Here is a 16,661-nt window from a genome sequence, read left to right on the forward strand (position 1 = left end):
CATCAGTTTTCTAAATACTCAGACCAGCCCGTCTTGCACCAACAACCATGCCACGTTCAAAGTCACATATGTCCTTTTTCTTCCCCATTCTGATGCTTGGTTTAAACTTCAGAAAATTGTCCTCACCATGTCTAGATGCCTAAATACATTGAGTTGATGCCATGTAATTGGCTGATTACCAGTTTGTGTTACCAAGCAATTGAACAGGTGTACCTAATAAATTGGCCGGTAAGTGTAGGTGTAATGGCCAGATGTTCAAAAACCTTCCATCACATAGCATATACAGTATACAGCTCAGTTGTGTTAATAGTTTTCACTTAAGAGTAGAGATGAGCCGTACACCCCCCGGTTCGGTTCGCACCAGAACCTGCGAACGGACCGAAAGTTTGGTGGTGGTATTGCCTCGACACTGTAAGCCCTCACAGTTACTCTTGGTGGGCGCTGGAACGGGCCCTGCTGTGAAATATTAGATCAAGAATTGTAAATACATGCACCCGTTGAACAGGGGCAGAAAAATTGGGCCTTTGGTGGTGGTGGTGGTGCTGGTGCCACAACACTGTAAGTCCTCACAGTTAATCTTGGTGGGCGCAGAAACAGGCCATGCTGTGAAATATTACTGTAGATCAAGAATTGTAATTACATGCACCTGTTGAACAGGGGCAGAAAAATTGGGCCATGGGCACTGGTGCTGGTGCCACAACACTGCAACCCCTCACAGATACTCTAGTTGGAGCACAGGAATGAGCCCTGCTGCAAAGTATTGCATCAAAAATTGTAATTACATGCCCCTGTAAAACAGGGGCAGAAAAATTGGGCCTTGGCCACTGGTGGCGGTGCCCAGAACCAAAAATGTTCTTACAAGCTATCAGCATGAAAATTGAGGAGGAAGAGGATTGTCACTCAGCATAACAGGATAGTCACTCAGCATCAGCATAGGCAGTCTTCAAGGGATCTCACATTATAAAAAAATCAATCGGTTACATCAGCATCAGGTGCTTGGTAGCTGGTGATCCAAGACTGATTCATTTTTATGAAGGTCAGCTGATTGACCGATTCGGTGGACAGGTGCACCCTGTGATCGGTTACAAAGCCTCCAGCAGCACTGAATGTGCGTTCTGAAAGAATGCTGGATGCAGGACAGGCCAGTAGCTCAATTGCATACTGTGCAAGCTCTGGCCAGTGATCCATCCTCAAAACCCATTAACCCAGAAGATTTTCGGTGGGAAAGGTGTCCAAGTCTGATCTTGCCCCTAGGTAATCCTGCACCATGTGAATCAGACGCTGGCGATGGTTGCTGGAACCCATCAGACCTTGGAGCTACAGACTAAAAAATTTTCTGCACGCATCGGTCAGATGGCCACCTTCTCCACCGCTCCTTCTGTGACTGACCGAAGCCTCATCAACACGTTGTCCAGGAGGACCAGGAAATTGTAACCTCCCAGGCTCTGGAAACGCGTTGCACAAACCTTTCTGCAAGGCCTCCCAAAGATGTTTCATCCACTGCTCCCTCTGTGACGGCAAGATAAGATCCAAAACCTTACCCTTAACGTGGATGAAGGAGGGTTGCCAGCCAGTAATCATCCCTCCCCTTGATGCCACAAATACGAGGATCCTTCCGCAGGCTTTGCAGGATCAGGGAGGCCATGCAGCGTAGGTTTGCTGAGGCATTCGGTCCAGAGTCCTCACTAAGGATGACATGATCCGCAGCCACCTCCTCCCAGCCACATGCAAGTCCATGGGTTTCTTCGGACTGTAAATGATCCCTTGAAGACTGCTGCTGATGCTGAGTGCCAGGCTCCACCTCCATGCTGACAATCCTCTTCCTCCTCCTCCTCCTCTTCCTGTGTGATCGGCAGGCACGCAGCAACACTGTCAGGATAAAGGTGGCCTTGAGAGGTAAGGAAGTCCCCCTCTTCCTCCCTCTGTTCTGCCTCAAGTGCCCTGTCCATTATTCCATGCAGTGTGTGCTCCAACAGGCGGACAAGAGGGACAGTGTCACTAATGCATGCACTGTCACTGCTCACCATCCTCGTGGCCTCCTCAAATGGTGACAGGACAGTGCATGCATCCCTGATCATAGCCCACTGGCGTAGGGAAAAAAACCAAGGTCCCCTGACCCTGTCCTGGTGCCATAGTCGCATAGGTACTCATTGATAGCCCTCTGCTGCGTGTGCAGCCGCTGCAGCATGGCCAACGTTGAGTTCCACCTGGTGGGCATGTCACAGATTAGGCGGTTCTTGGGCAGGTTAAATTCCTTTTGGAGGTCAGCCAGCCGAGCACTGGCATTATATTACCTGCAGAAATGCACACAGACTTAACTGGCCTGCCTCAGGAAATCCTGTAAGCCCGGGTACCTGACCAAGAAAAGGCTGCACCACCAAGTAAAGGATATGAGCCAAACAGGGCACATCGGTGAGTTGTTCCTGTCGGAGGGCGGATAGGAGGCTGGTGCCATTGTCGCAAACCACCATACCTGGCTTAAGCTGGCGTTGTGTCAACCACCTCTGAACCTGCCCCTGCAGAGCTGACAGAATCTCTGCCCCAGTGTGACTCCTGTCCCCCAAGCACACCAGCTCAAGCCCCGCATGGCATCTTTTTGCCTGCATGTTTGAGTAGCCCCTTGAACGCCTACGGAGCACCTCTGGTTCCGAGGACAAATCAGCACAGGAAGAGGCCATGGAGGAAGAAGAAGAGGAGGGGGTGGAGGAGAGAGGTGTGGCAGAATCACCACTAGTAGAATTTTGGAGGCGTGGTGGCAGAACAACCTCCAACACTACTGCACCCTGTCCTGCATCCTTCCCAGCTGCCAGAAGAGTCACCCAGTGCATGGTGAAAGATAGGTAACGTTCCTGTCCATGCCTGCTGGACCATGAGTCAGTGGTAATATGCACCTTATCACTGACCGCCCTGTCCAGCGAGGCCAAGACATTGCCTTCCACATGTCAGTAGAGAGCCGGTATCGCCTTCCATGAGAAAAAGTGGTGTTTGGGAACTTGCCACTGAGGAACCGCACATTCCACAAACTCACGGAAGTGGGCAGAGTCTACCAACTGAAAAGGTAGCAGTTGAAGTGCTAGCAATTTTGCCAAGCTAGCATTCAACCGCTGGGCATGTGGATTGCTGGGAGAGAACTTATTTTGGCGGTGCAGCAGCTGGGGCAGGGAAATTTGCCTGGTACAATCTGACGTCGGTGTACTGATAGCAGATTGCCCACAAGTACTTGGCTGTGACACACTTAATTTTACACATGCAGCTAATTTGTGAGGCTGTTGGAACTCTGTGCAAGTGGAACCAGTCTAAGTGACCACTTCCATAGGATTTGCTGGGATATCGTTCACCCTGAATCCTTCCCAGATAAAGGCCCTGGCCGGGTAATAGGTCGCAGGCTCACATAGCTTACCTTAGGGTAAGCGTGCATTTTGTATGGTATTATCACTGTGGTTGCGGTGGAAGATTTATTCATTTTTTCTAAGAAACTTTTATTCACGCTTTGGTTATGGAATTTGAGCACAACCAATATATATGGAAGAATTTTTTCATCTTTAATCAATTTCAACACAACAAATGAACATTATAATAATATTATTGTCAATCACTACAGTTTATATTGGAATATTGTTGTCAAATACCACTGGTGCAGTCCATTATAGCAATATATTGTTTTTTCTAGCGCTGCTACATACTTTCCCATTTATCTATGTGTGTATCCCACTTTAGCAGCTGCTTTTAGCTTTTTATAATTTTTTAACACAATTGGTTTTATAGCGCTGTATTTTTTACTTATTAATAGGATCAGAACAACTGCAATTGTCTTCAGGTAGCTTTAGGTGCACACTGTGCAGAGGATGCACTACACTAACTGTAAATACTGCAGCTGCCTGCCTGTGGTATTAATAGGATCAGAACAACAGCAATTGTCTTTAGGTAGCTTTAGGTGCACACTGTGCAGAGGACACACTACACTAACTGTAAATACTGTAGCTGTCTGCCTGTGATACTAATAGGATCAGAAGAACACCACCAATTTTATTCAGGTAGTTGTAAATACTGTAAAAAAACCTGCCTGCCTGTCAGTAGGAAGAGAATAACAGGAACGGATCTAGCTAAACTGAATACAGTGTATGTATATATATATATATATATATATATATATATATATATATATATACACAAAACCTAGGATGCATATATATACACAATAAACTGTAAGTGCAGCTAACTGACTCGCCTGCTTACTCTATCTATCCTTAGATGCAGACAAGCAAAGAAAGTGTTTTCACCGCTCAGGCTGACACTGACCCAGGTGTAAGTAGAAGTTTCAGAGCAGAAGAGCTCCAGGTGCTGGCTGAATGCTAGGCAAAGCAGGCTTGAATGGAGGAGAAGATTCGGATGCCGCACACCGGATGTAGTCAAAAAATTTTCACTTTATTGAAAAAATGGGATCATCAAAATAACAAGACTGTCATGCAGAAAGTAAAGATAAGCTGACGCGTTTCGCACTCAGGACTGAGTGCTTACTCATAGCGATGTTTGACTACATCCGGTGTGCGGCATCCGAATCTTCTCCTCCATTCAAGCCTGCTTACTCTATCTAACTTAAATCAAATGACACTGTCTCTCTGTCTAAAATGACACTGTCTCTCTGTCTATCTCTCCACCGCTGCCGCAACACACTACACAAGGCCGCCACGCAGGCGGCCTTATGTAGTGTGGAGCGTGTACTAAACCCCCTGAGCCATAATTGCCCAAAGCCACCCTGGCTATGGCCAATTACGGCTCTCTGTACAGATGGCCCTGTGATTGTCCAAGCATGCGGGTCATAGTGCATGCTTGGCCAATCATCAGCCAGCAATGCACTGCGATACCGCAGTGAATTATGGGCCGTGACGCGCCACTCGAATTTGGTGCGAACGGCCCATAACGTTCGCAATTCGACAAACGGTCGAACATGCGATGTTCGAGTCGAACATGCGATGTTCGAGTCGAACATGCGATGTTCGAGTCGAACATGTGATGTTCGAGTCGAACATGCGTTCGACTTGAACTCGAAGCTCATCCCTATTTAAGAGCTGCATTATCCTTTAATGAAAACTTGATACAATTTGAAAAGATCCCGATAGTCTGAGATGTATCAATTATTACATGGTTTTCCATTTACTATAATCTTATCAACATGACCCATTTGGGCTATTGTGATAGTTCATTGTCATTTTACACCTCCCCCTTTCTTTTTCAGGCTCCTTTCAGCCATTGTGTGATATGACCTGGGGGTATTATAATTTCAGCTGTTACTACAGGTCCTTGAAACCAATACCATGGAAGTCTGCCAAAGAAGAATGTGAGAAAAAGTCGGCTCACCTGGTGATCATTAATGGAGAGGATGAGATGGTAAGAGCGGTGAGCACCACTATGGGGAATAAGGAGGCTCAGTTATCATCTTCCCGTGTGACCTTCTTTTTAGAAGAAACACTATTACCTCTAATGGATTTGTGGAGATATTTGGAATCTTGTAGGGAGATAAATCCAAAAGGTTCTGGGGCTCCAATACTTATTGCTACAGAGTGGGGTTGCACCGATTCCCGGTGCCGATACTAAGCATTTACACAAGTTTCGGTATTTGTGCAAATGCTCAGATACCTGAAACAGATATTTTCAGGGACAATTCTTTCAGCTGTCAGCGGGATTCGCGGGAAGCCGGAAATTATTGGTTGTCAAGGAGTGGGGCCGCTGCATCCTTAGCAACTGATGACTCATTCAGCAGTCAGTGGTTCCCTGTTGACAGCTGAAGTGTAAAGGAAGTCCCGTATTCTATCAAAAGGGTCAACTCATCAAAATCTCCAATTATGTCACTTCCGGTGACGCTGAAACAGCAGGAATTGGAGAATTTGACGAGTTGCTTGTTTTCACAAAACACTAGCAGTGTATACACTACGGTACATGCTATAATGGGTAAAGATTGTTAGTCCTGCCCGCTAATAACCAACAACATGACCGCCTCCAAGGCAGTGACAACCTTTTTTTCCTCCTTACCGGGTGTTCTGTCAAAAAGGCCAACTGGTCCTGTACTGTAGTGTATATGCTGTTGGTGCTCTATGAAGACATCCAACTTGTCGAAATCCCCAATTGCAGGTGCTAGAGAATCACTGAAAGTGACATTTTGGATTTTGGCGAGTTGGCTCTTTTGACAGAACGCCGGCAATTGGAGCTGTCAACAAAAAAAAAGCTTCCGGGCAATGTTTATCAACAACATTCCTCAACTGCTGAAACAAAAAGATAAAAAGAAACATTGTTACTTTTGGTATCTTTCTGTTTATTCATCTACAGATCAAAGGGATGATCTTTGATCTGTAGTCAGTTTAAAGCAACCTGTCAAGTGCAAACATTTTTTTTTTGTTGTTTATTAAATGTTCCTCTATTTAATCCCTATTACCTCTTAATTTACTCCAATTAGCCTTAATTACCTCCTTATTCTCCTCCATTTAATTATTATTTTCCTGCTGATTTTTTTCTTTTGTTCACTTCTGTTTTATAAACTATTAATAATTAAAATATGTATAAAAACCAACAAACAAGGGTTAACACTGTGCTAGATGCCTAATTGAAACAAACAGGGTAATAATGATTTAAAAATACCCCAATAACCACAAAGCAGCCAGCACCAAAGAGTCAGATACAAGCACTCTAGATACAAATAATAAAAAACGATGCAGCGCTAAAAATGAGCAATGATGTGCAAAGTAAGTGAAAAAAAAACACAAAAAAGGTTTGCACACAATAAACATCTAAAAATATAGACCACAGTATGTCACGAAACCGTGCTACAAATAGTAATGTAATAGTTCACCAGAACATTCCAAGTGTGAAATTCAAGGAATATGCATATTGAATACAAAAAAGCTATTCAGGTAATAAAAATCACAGTAGAAACACATGAAAAAAAAGAGGGTCCCATCACACACAGTGCAAAAAGCATGAAAAAAAGTCCATAAATTAATCAAGGAACTAATCCCAAAAATTGTGATGAAAAGAATCCAGGCACCCAAGAGTTAAACCACCCGAGTGAGTAATGGGGCTCCTTACCGAATCGAATGACCACACAGGTGGTCTCACCCAGCGTAGGAAATATTTAAGGTCTCCCAAACTTATACCGGCATCCTGTATTGGGGCTAAATCTTGGTTATTTTTGTAGAGAGACGGCACAAAGATGCTCTTCACCGGTCACTCATCCAGTCTTCTGTCCGATGGTCAATACCGCGCCAATGAGGTAGATGTATATAGATGTATAACAGTCTGCACCAAAGAGGCCGTTTCATCCGTTGTCAGCCTCGTTGTGTGCGCGCAGGTGACAGTGTCACAGGCAGTGGCTGGGCAGCAAGACATCTCTTCTTAAAATGGCCCTGATATCGCCACTGTTACTCACTGTCAGCCTGGGGTAGGATCCTGGCCAGCGGAGACTGCTTTAGGTCGTTCACCACTGGCCCCTGGCTCACTGAACAAGCTGGTAGCTAGGCACGGCCCGCCTGGTGTCTAACAACCAGTGACGTCACGGAGGAGAGAGGCAGAGATCAGCATTCAGAGCAGAGATTTAACTTCCTACTCCGCGTCCACTGCTTAGCTCTGCCCAACTCCTCCCTGCATCTTCTTCGACATACACAAGAATCATGTGAGGCACTGACTGCAGTGCACAAAGGGAGAGAGGAGTTTAAGCAGTGGTGTCCCACTAGGTTATTTGAAAAATAAGCTGCCATGCAGGAGAAGGGAAAGGAGCCGGGAGGTGCGCTGTGCTCTCCCTCCTCTCCATCTTCACAGTCCTGACACTGCAGCTCTTCTCTCCCAGTGGCTCTGTGTGTGTATAGGAGGGCCCTGCAGCTTCCCCCCTCCTGTCCTGTCATTGACTATATAGAAGCAGCAGAAAGAAACCGGCAGCTTCATACTATAGGAACGGCTGCCACAGGACAGGAAAGAGTTAGCAGCAGGAGCTGCTCCACCTCCTGCTGCTTACTGAGCCAATGGGCGCTGCTGTAACACGCCCCTTTCTCAAGCCGCCCCCTTTGATTGAGAAGAACAGAGTACTGAAGCCAGGCTGGAGCCTGGAGGAAGAGCCGAGCTGCTGTAGGGGACTGGGGAGGGGGCAGAGAAGGAGGAGAAATGAGTAAGAGAAGCAGAAGAATGCGTTCAGGTGAAGGTAATGTGGAGAATGTGCACAGGAAGAGACATTTACTACAATGCTCCTCTCTTTATTCTCTTCTTCTCTCTGTACTTTCGGATGTATTCTGGATTCCTCTTCTCTCTCCTTCCCCCCTGCCCCCTTCTCTCTCTCTCTCTCTCTCTACTCTCTTCTCTCCCCCCCCAGTTCTCTCTCTCTTCCCCCTTCCATCTTCTCCCACCTCCCTTTTTTCCCTCTTGCCATAACCAGTATAAACACTGTAAATATTACAATACAATATATAAAACCTGCGCATTCAAAAAATTGATCAATCAAATTATTATTGAATAGTCCTTGTGATTAAATGTCCAATAAAGTGAGCAAAAAATAGTGAAATAATAAATAGTGAAAAAAAACTTAAAATTAAAAATTAATAAAAAATTGTTTTCAATATTCGGTGGTTGATAGTAGAAGTTCAAGTAACACAATTCCTGTTAGATGGAATGCTTACCAGATAGCAAGCCAACTACACAGGTGGCTATAAACCCAGCCTGGGCCTTTGGGGAACCTTTCCGGATACATCCTGGACAAATTCCACTCATAAGCCAAATCAGATCCATGAAGGTTGTACCCAAAAAAAGTTTAGGATAACATAGTGTAATACTGACACCAATTTTGTATTTAAGAAAGCTATTAAATAAGTATATATGTGACACTCCACCAGTGATAAATCATATGAATCATAAACCATCCAGTGTGTATAAGCACAAACAGGATAGTAAAGTGAGTGACATCAACCATGCATAGTGGTGAAAAACCTCCTATTTGGAGAGCTGGTACAAAAAACCATCCAAAAAAGCCGCTTACCAGAGTTAAAACCAAAGAGGCATGTGAATAACCACCAGATGACAGATGGATAAAGGAAGGAATCTAAGGCCGCTTACCAGAAATTATGTAAAATTGTACATATAATTGACCACCAGATGATGAATGGAAAGAAATACCAAGGTGCAGCGAACCGCATAAAAGTCTTGCTTACCAGATAACAGACTCTAAAATGACAGTTTGATTTATTCATAGAACCATCTTCCTGGTATGGTGCTGCAGCGATCCATTAGACCATCCGTAACTCGGGCTCCACAGTACACATATGGTAAAGAATGATGGCAATAGTGTAATACGTAAAAACTATTTAAAATTTAAAAAATAGTTTTCAATATTCGGTGGTTGATAGTAGAAGTTCAAGTAACACAATTCCTGTTAGATGGAATGCTTACCAGATAGCAAGCCAACTACACAGGTGGCTATAAACACTTACAGTGTAACAAAATAAAAGCGCAATGCCGGCCGGCATACAAACAACTCCCGTCCTCAAAATGGCAACGTGGTGACGTCAGCACGTCCCTCCCAGACGCGTTTCCCCATTGAGAACGTCAGCCTATGACGAAACACGTCTGGGAGGGACGTGCTGACGTCACCACGTTGCCATTTTGAGGACGGAGTTGTTTGTATTCCGGCCGGCATTGCACTTTTATTTTGTTACACTGTAAGTGTTATTCTTTTATATATATTAAATAGTTTTTACGTATTACACTATTGCCATCATTCTTTACCATATGTGTACTGTGGAGCCCGAGTTACGGATGGTCTAATGGATCGCTGCAGCACCATACCAGGAAGATGGTTCTATGAATAAATCAAACTGTCATTTTAGAGCCTATTATCTGGTAAGCAAGACTTTTATGCGGTTCGCTGCACCTTGGTATTTCTTTCCATTCATCATCTGGTGGTCAATTATATGTACAATTTTACATAATTTCTGGTAAGCGGCCTTAGATTCCTTCCTTTTTCCATCTGTCATCTGGTGGTTATTCACATGCCTCTTTGGTTTTAACTCTGGTAAGCGGCTTTTTTGGATGGTTTTTTGTACCAGCTCTCCAAATAGGAGGTTTTTCACCACTATGCATGGTTGATGTCACTCACTTTACTATCCTGTTTGTGCTTATACACACTGGATGGTTTATGATTCATATGATTTATCACTGGTGGAGTGTCACATATATACTTATTTAATAGCTTTCTTAAATACAATATTGGTGTCAGTATTACACTATGTTATCCTAAACTTTTTTTGGGTACAACCTTCGTGGATCCGATTTGGCTTATGAGTGGAATTTGTCCAGGACGTATCCGGAAAGGTTCCCCAAAGGCCCAGGCTGGGTTTATAGCCACCTGTGTAGTTGGCTTGCTATCTTGTAAGCATTCCATCTAACAGGAATTGTGTTACTTGAACTTCTACTATCAACCACCGAATATTGAAAACAATTTTTTATTAATTTTTAATTTTAAGTTTTTTTTCACTATTTATTATTTCACTATTTTTTGCTCACTTTATTGGACATTTAATCACAAGGACTATTCAATAATAATTTGATTGATCAATTTTTTGAATGCGCAGCTTTTATATATTTGCTTTACTATTGGTGCAGTTCACTTATAGCTGCAGCTTCATGTTTTAGGTTTCTAGCGCAGTGTTTTCTTTTTTCATTACAATACAATACAATGCTGTGCTTCCTTCTTCACCTTAGTGTTTCAATTTAAATGTAATTGCATAATTTAAACCAGTTCTATACTGCTGGACTTTTTTTTTTTTTTACCATGCAAGGTAAAGGTATAATCTGCTAGTATGGATAGCATACTAACACATGATGTTAAACTTACCTTAAAACAAACCCTTCCGCACCCAGAAGTCAGCGCAGAAGGCGCTCTCATTTTTACTCATCTTGCTTCCGGGTTCACAGGCTCTGTGACTGGCCTGAGCCATGGTAAAGTCACTCCCAAGCATGCGCACGGGAGCCACCGTTTAAGACACAGGGTTCTAAAGGAACAGCACCGGTGGCCGTTCCTTCAGAGCACATGCACCAGTGATGTCACTGGCTCCATGTAATGTAAATATCTTCTAAACTGTACATGTTTAGGAGATATTTACTGTACCTATAGGTAAGCCTTATTATAGACTTACCTATATGTAAAAGGCAGTAAAGGAAGTTTACGTCCACTTTAAGTGACGGTGGAGCCTTCCCTCTGAATACCATATACTGTATATGTGGTGTCCTGTAAACCAAATATACAACTTGATATCTTTCCAATAAATAACAATATCAAGATATAAAATTGCAGCATATTAGTGACATTGACACCCCCTTAAAAGATTTTTGACAACAAATTGCACTATATAAGTGATGGTAACACCCCCTCAAGAAATAAAATAACTCCACTTACAATAGGGGGTGTCACCATCACTAATATACTACAATTTTATATTTTTGCCTTGTCGTTTGGTTAGGTTTTTTTTTGTTAAGGTTATCTGGAAGATGGGTTTCAAATGTTTGACAGGGGTGCAGTTTCAGTGCTTGCTATAGGCGCCATTTTCACTAGATACGTCTCTGGGCGTGGAGGAATGTCAGGACCCCGTAGCTGCTGTCTGTCAGTCTCTGTGTACGCGGCTTTTCATTCTGTCCTTTCACATCCCCTGGATTTTTAAAAAATCTGATTTTTGGAAAAAGGCTGCATGCATGGGATACATATGTAATCGCTTCTTAGCCTGAGGGGGTGTTTAGGTGGAGGTTAGGGCTTTGATTTGCATAATTTTGTAGTTCGCTAGTAATACAATTATGTTTCTTTGTATATAGTTCTATTTATGTTTTTTTGATAAAAAGATGTTTGTTTTTTTGTTATTTGCTGATGTAAGTCTGTTTGTTTTTGTTTATATATGTATACAGTGGGGACGGAAAGTATTCAGACCCCCTTAAATGTTTCACTCTTTGTTATATTGCAGCCATTTGCTAAAATCATTTAAGTTCATTTTTCCTCATTAATGTACACACAGCACCCCATATTGACAGAAAAACACAGAATTGTTGACATTTTTGCAGATTTATTAAAAAAGAAAAACTGAAATATCACATGGTTTTAAGTATTCAGACCCTTTGCTGTGACACTCATATATTTAACTCAGGTGCTGTCTATTTCTTCTGATAATCCTTGAGATGGTTCTACACCTTCATTTGAGTCCAGCTGTGTTTGATTATACTGATTGGACTTGATTAGGAAAGCCACACACCTGTCTATATAGGACCTTACAGCTCACGGTGCATGTCAGAGCAAATGAGAATCATGAGGTCAAAGGAACTGCCTGAAGAGCTCAGAGACAGAATTGTGGCAAGGCACAGATCTGGCCAAGGTTACAAAAAATTTCTGCTGCACTTAAGGTTCCTAAGAGCACAGTAGCCTCCATAATCCTTAAATGGAAGACGTTTGGGACGACCAGAACCCTTCCTAGAGCTGGCCATCTGGCCAAACTGAGCTATCGGGGGAGAAGAGCATTGGTGAGAGAGGTAAAGAAGAACCCAAAGATCACTGTGGCTGAGCTCCAGAGATGCAGTTGGGAGATGGGAGAAAGTTGTAGAAAGTCAACCATCACTGCAGCCCTCCACCAGTCGGGGCTTTATGGCAGAGTGGCCTGACGGAAGCCTCTCCTCAGTGCAAGACACATGAAAGCCAGCATGGAGTTTGCTAAAAAACACCTGAAGGATGGGGTTATGACAGTGCTTCTCAGATGCCTTGCTGCCCAGCCACTCAGGAGCGCCCGCTTCATATGGCGCCCATGGCACTTGCCATATCTGCCATACCCTGGATACGCCACTGTCCATTCCTTTGTCCAGGCCACTGGCCACCACCTGTCCTTCTCAAGACCCTGAATCTTTCCAACCTCACCCAGAATGTTGTGCACCACCACCTTGACAGGGAGGAGTTTTTTCTAAGTGGAGACCTGACACTGTGCATTCCATGTGAAGAAATGGACTACTAAGCTAACTAAAAAAAGTGTCTCAAAATCAAAATCCTGATGCTTCTCAAAAGATCCATACGACCACTCCGCATAACTCAAGCAGGAAAGGAAAGGGATAACCAGAGCCCTACCCACCTGCTTATAGACTTCTATATTGAAGGGGCACTGAAGCAAGAAATAGTCTAACGTCTCCTCCACTCCTCCACACTCCACTCTTGGACAAGCACAGTTCTTCGCAAACGATGCTTCAAGTTGCCCTTCACATAGAATGAGAGCTAGGCCTAATCCCAAAACTTTAAAGGGATTCTCTCCAGATTAATCAAACGCAGACCCTTCCTCATAACAGAGCCCGGGCAATCCCTCAAGGCCAGTAGCTCGCTAAAGGCAGATTCAACAACCCTCCTCTCCAGGGCCTTCCTAGGAAAAGACTTAATTTCCTCTGCCATCACTCGCCACTGCCAAAGCCTTTTCAGACATGGGGCAACAAAAACCAGGAGCTTACTGTAATGAGCCCCTTTGCTCGCTCGGTTCCACTCTCCCGACACTCCTCTGCAGCTATTGAATCGGATTGCAACGTCTGATGGTTCGGTCATCCAATGCTCCAGGATTAGAACTACAGCTCTGTGCCATTCTAACCCAGTTGTGATAGCTCAGAACAAACACCAGGCAGGCTGTATGTAAGTTCAAACAGGAAATCCTTTTTTGCAAAATACAGGCTTTTATACACTCAAAGTGGAGGTGCAGACCTCCTGCTCATATTACTCTAACAGTACAGCTGTAACCTAATTAACCTAATTAACATGAGCTAATTAACTAATCCCTTTAGATAGCCTAGATGACTCAGACATGACCGTTAGGCCAGACTGGCCGTCTTGTAGTTCAGAAAATCCAATCAACATTATCACAATCAACATAGACTATTCTTCACACAATAGCAGAGTTAATTTACACAAATAACAATGGGGATCTAATGACTCTTAGATCCCATAGTAGACTTATTTACAATACACATTTTAGCAGACAGTAGACAGGCAGGTGTTGGAATTTACATCAGCATTAAGGATGAGCCGAACACCCCCCTGTTCGGTTCGCACCAGAACATGCGAACAGGAAAAAAGTTCATTCTAACACGCGAACACCGTTAAAGTCTATGGGACACGAACATGAATAATCAAAAGTGCTAATTTTAAAGGCTAATATGCAAGTTATTGTCATAAAAAGTGTTTGGGGACCCGGGTCCTGCCCCAGGGGACATGGATCAATGCAAAAAAAGTTTTAAAAACGGCCGTTTTTTCAGGAGCAGTGATTTTAATAATGCTTAAAGTCAAACAATAAAAGTGTAATATCCCTTTAAATTTCGTACCTTGGGGGTGTCTATAGTATGCCTGTAAAGGGGCGCATGTTTCCTGTGTTTAGAACAGTCTGACAGCAAAATGACATTTTGAAGGAAAAAACTCATTTAAAACTACCCGCGGCTATTGCATTGCCGACAATACACATAGAAGTTCATTGATAAAAACGGCATGGGAATTCCCCAAAGGGGAACCCCGAACCAAAATTAAAAAAAAAAAATGACGTGGGAGTCCCCCTAAATTCCATACCAGGCCCTTCAGGTCTGGTATGGATATTAAGGGGAACCCCGGCCAAAATTAAAAAAAAAAAATGACGTGGGGTTCCCCCTAAATTCCATACCAGACCCTTCAGGTCTGGTATGGATTTTAAGGGGAACCCCGCGCCAAAAAAAAAAAAAACGGCGTGGGGTCCCCCCAAAAATCCATACCAGACCCTTATCCGAGCACGCAACCTGGCAGGCCGCAGGAAAAGAGGGGGGGACGAGAGTGCGCCCCCCCCCTCCTGAACCGTACCAGGCCACATGCCCTCAACATTGGGAGGGTGCTTTGGGGTAGCCCCCCAAAACACCTTGTCCCCATGTTGATGAGGACAAGGGCCTCATCCCCACAACCCTGGCCGGTGGTTGTGGGGGTCTGCGGGCGGGGGGCTTATCGGAATCTGGAAGCCCCCTTTAACAAGGGGACCCCCAGATCCCGGCCCCCCCCTGTGTGAAATGGTAAGGGGGTACAAAAGTACCCCTACCATTTCACTAAAAAACTGTCAAAAATGTTAAAAATGACAAGAGACAGTTTTTGACAATTCCTTTATTTAAATACTTCTTCTTTCTTCTATCTTCCTTCATCTTCTGGTTCTTCTGGCTCTTCTGGTTCTTCCTCCGGCGTTCTCATCCAGCATCTCCTCCGCGGCGTCTTCTATCTTCTTCTCCTCGGGCCGCTCCGCACCCATGGCATGGGGGGAGGCTCCCGCTCTTCTCTTCTTCTTCATCTTCTTCTCTTTTTCTCTTCTTCTCTTCTTCATTTTCTTCTCCGGGCCGCTCCGCATCCATGCTGGCATGAAGGGAGGCTCCCGCTGTGTGACGGCGCTCCTCGTCTGACAGTTCTTAAATAACGGGGGGCGGGGCCACCCGGTGACCCCGCCCCCCTCTGACGCACGGGACATGACGGGACTTCCCTGTGGCATTCCCCGTGACGTCACAGGGAAGTCCCGTCAAGTCACCGTGCGTCAGAGGGGGGCGGGGTCACTGGGTGGCCCCGCCCCCCGTTATTTAAGAACTGTCAGACGAGGAGCGCCGTCACACAGCGGGAGCCTCCCGCCATGCTAGCATGTGTGAGGAGCGGCCCGGAGAAGAAAATGAAGAAGAGAAGAAAAGAAGAAGAGAAGAAGATGAAGAAGAAGAGTAGAGCGGGAGCCTCCCCCCATGCCATGGGTGCGGAGCGGCCCGAGGAGAAGAAGATAGAAGACACCGCGGAGGAGATGCTGGACGAGAACGCCGGAGGAAGAACCAGAAGAGCCAGAAGAACCAGAAGAACCAGAAGATGAAGGAAGATAGAAGAAAGAAGAAGTATTTAAATAAAGGAATTGTCAAAAACTGTCTCTTGTCATTTTTAACATTTTTGACAGTTTTTTAGTGAAATGGTAGGGGTACTTTTGTACCCCCTTACCATTTCACACGGGGGGGGCCGGGATCTGGGGGTCCCCTTGTTAAAGGGGGCTTCCAGATTCCGATAAGCCCCCTGCCCGCAGACCCCCACAACCACCGGCCAAGGTTGTGGGGATGAGGCCCTTGTCCTCATCAACATGGGGACAAGGTGTTTTGGGGGGCTACCCCAAAGCACCCTCCCAATGTTGAGGGTATGTGGCCTGGTACGGTTCAGGAGGGGGGGGCCGCACTCTCGTCCCCCCCTCTTTTCCTGCGGCCTGCCAGGTTGCGTGCTCAGATAAGGGTCTGGTATGGATTTTTGGGGGGACCCCACGCCGTTTTTTTTTTTTTTTTTTTTGGCGCGGGGTTCCCCTTAAAATCCATACCAGACCTGAAGGGTCTGGTATGGAATTTAGGGGGAACCCCACGTCATTTTTTTTTTTTTATTTTGGCCGGGGTTCCCCTTAATATCCATACCAGACCTGAAGGGCCTGGTATGGAATTTAGGGGGACTCCCACGTCATTTTTTTTTTTTAATTGTGGTTCGGGGTTCCCCTTTGGGGAATTCCCATGCCGTTTTTATCAATGAACTTCTATGTGTATTGTCGGCAATGCAATAGCCGCGGGTAGTTTTAAATGAGTTTTTTCCTTCAAAATGTCATTTTGCTGTCAGA

The 16,661-nt window shown here is 44.7% G+C and overlaps 1 protein-coding gene across 1 annotated transcript in view; it reads left to right on the forward strand.

Annotated features, from left to right (window-relative positions):
* The window catches only part of LOC141133704 (uncharacterized), a 182,855-nt gene that overhangs the window by 119,102 nt on the left and 47,092 nt on the right, over nt 1-16,661 (forward strand). The window contains exon 9 of the mRNA XM_073623201.1: nt 5,237-5,388. Within this exon, the coding sequence (XP_073479302.1) occupies nt 5,237-5,388 (152 nt within the window). The remainder of the gene's footprint in view (nt 1-5,236; nt 5,389-16,661) is intronic.

Source organism: Aquarana catesbeiana, linkage group LG03 (genome assembly GCF_042186555.1).
Source record: "Aquarana catesbeiana isolate 2022-GZ linkage group LG03, ASM4218655v1, whole genome shotgun sequence".
NCBI classification, from domain to species: domain Eukaryota; kingdom Metazoa; phylum Chordata; class Amphibia; order Anura; family Ranidae; genus Aquarana; species Aquarana catesbeiana.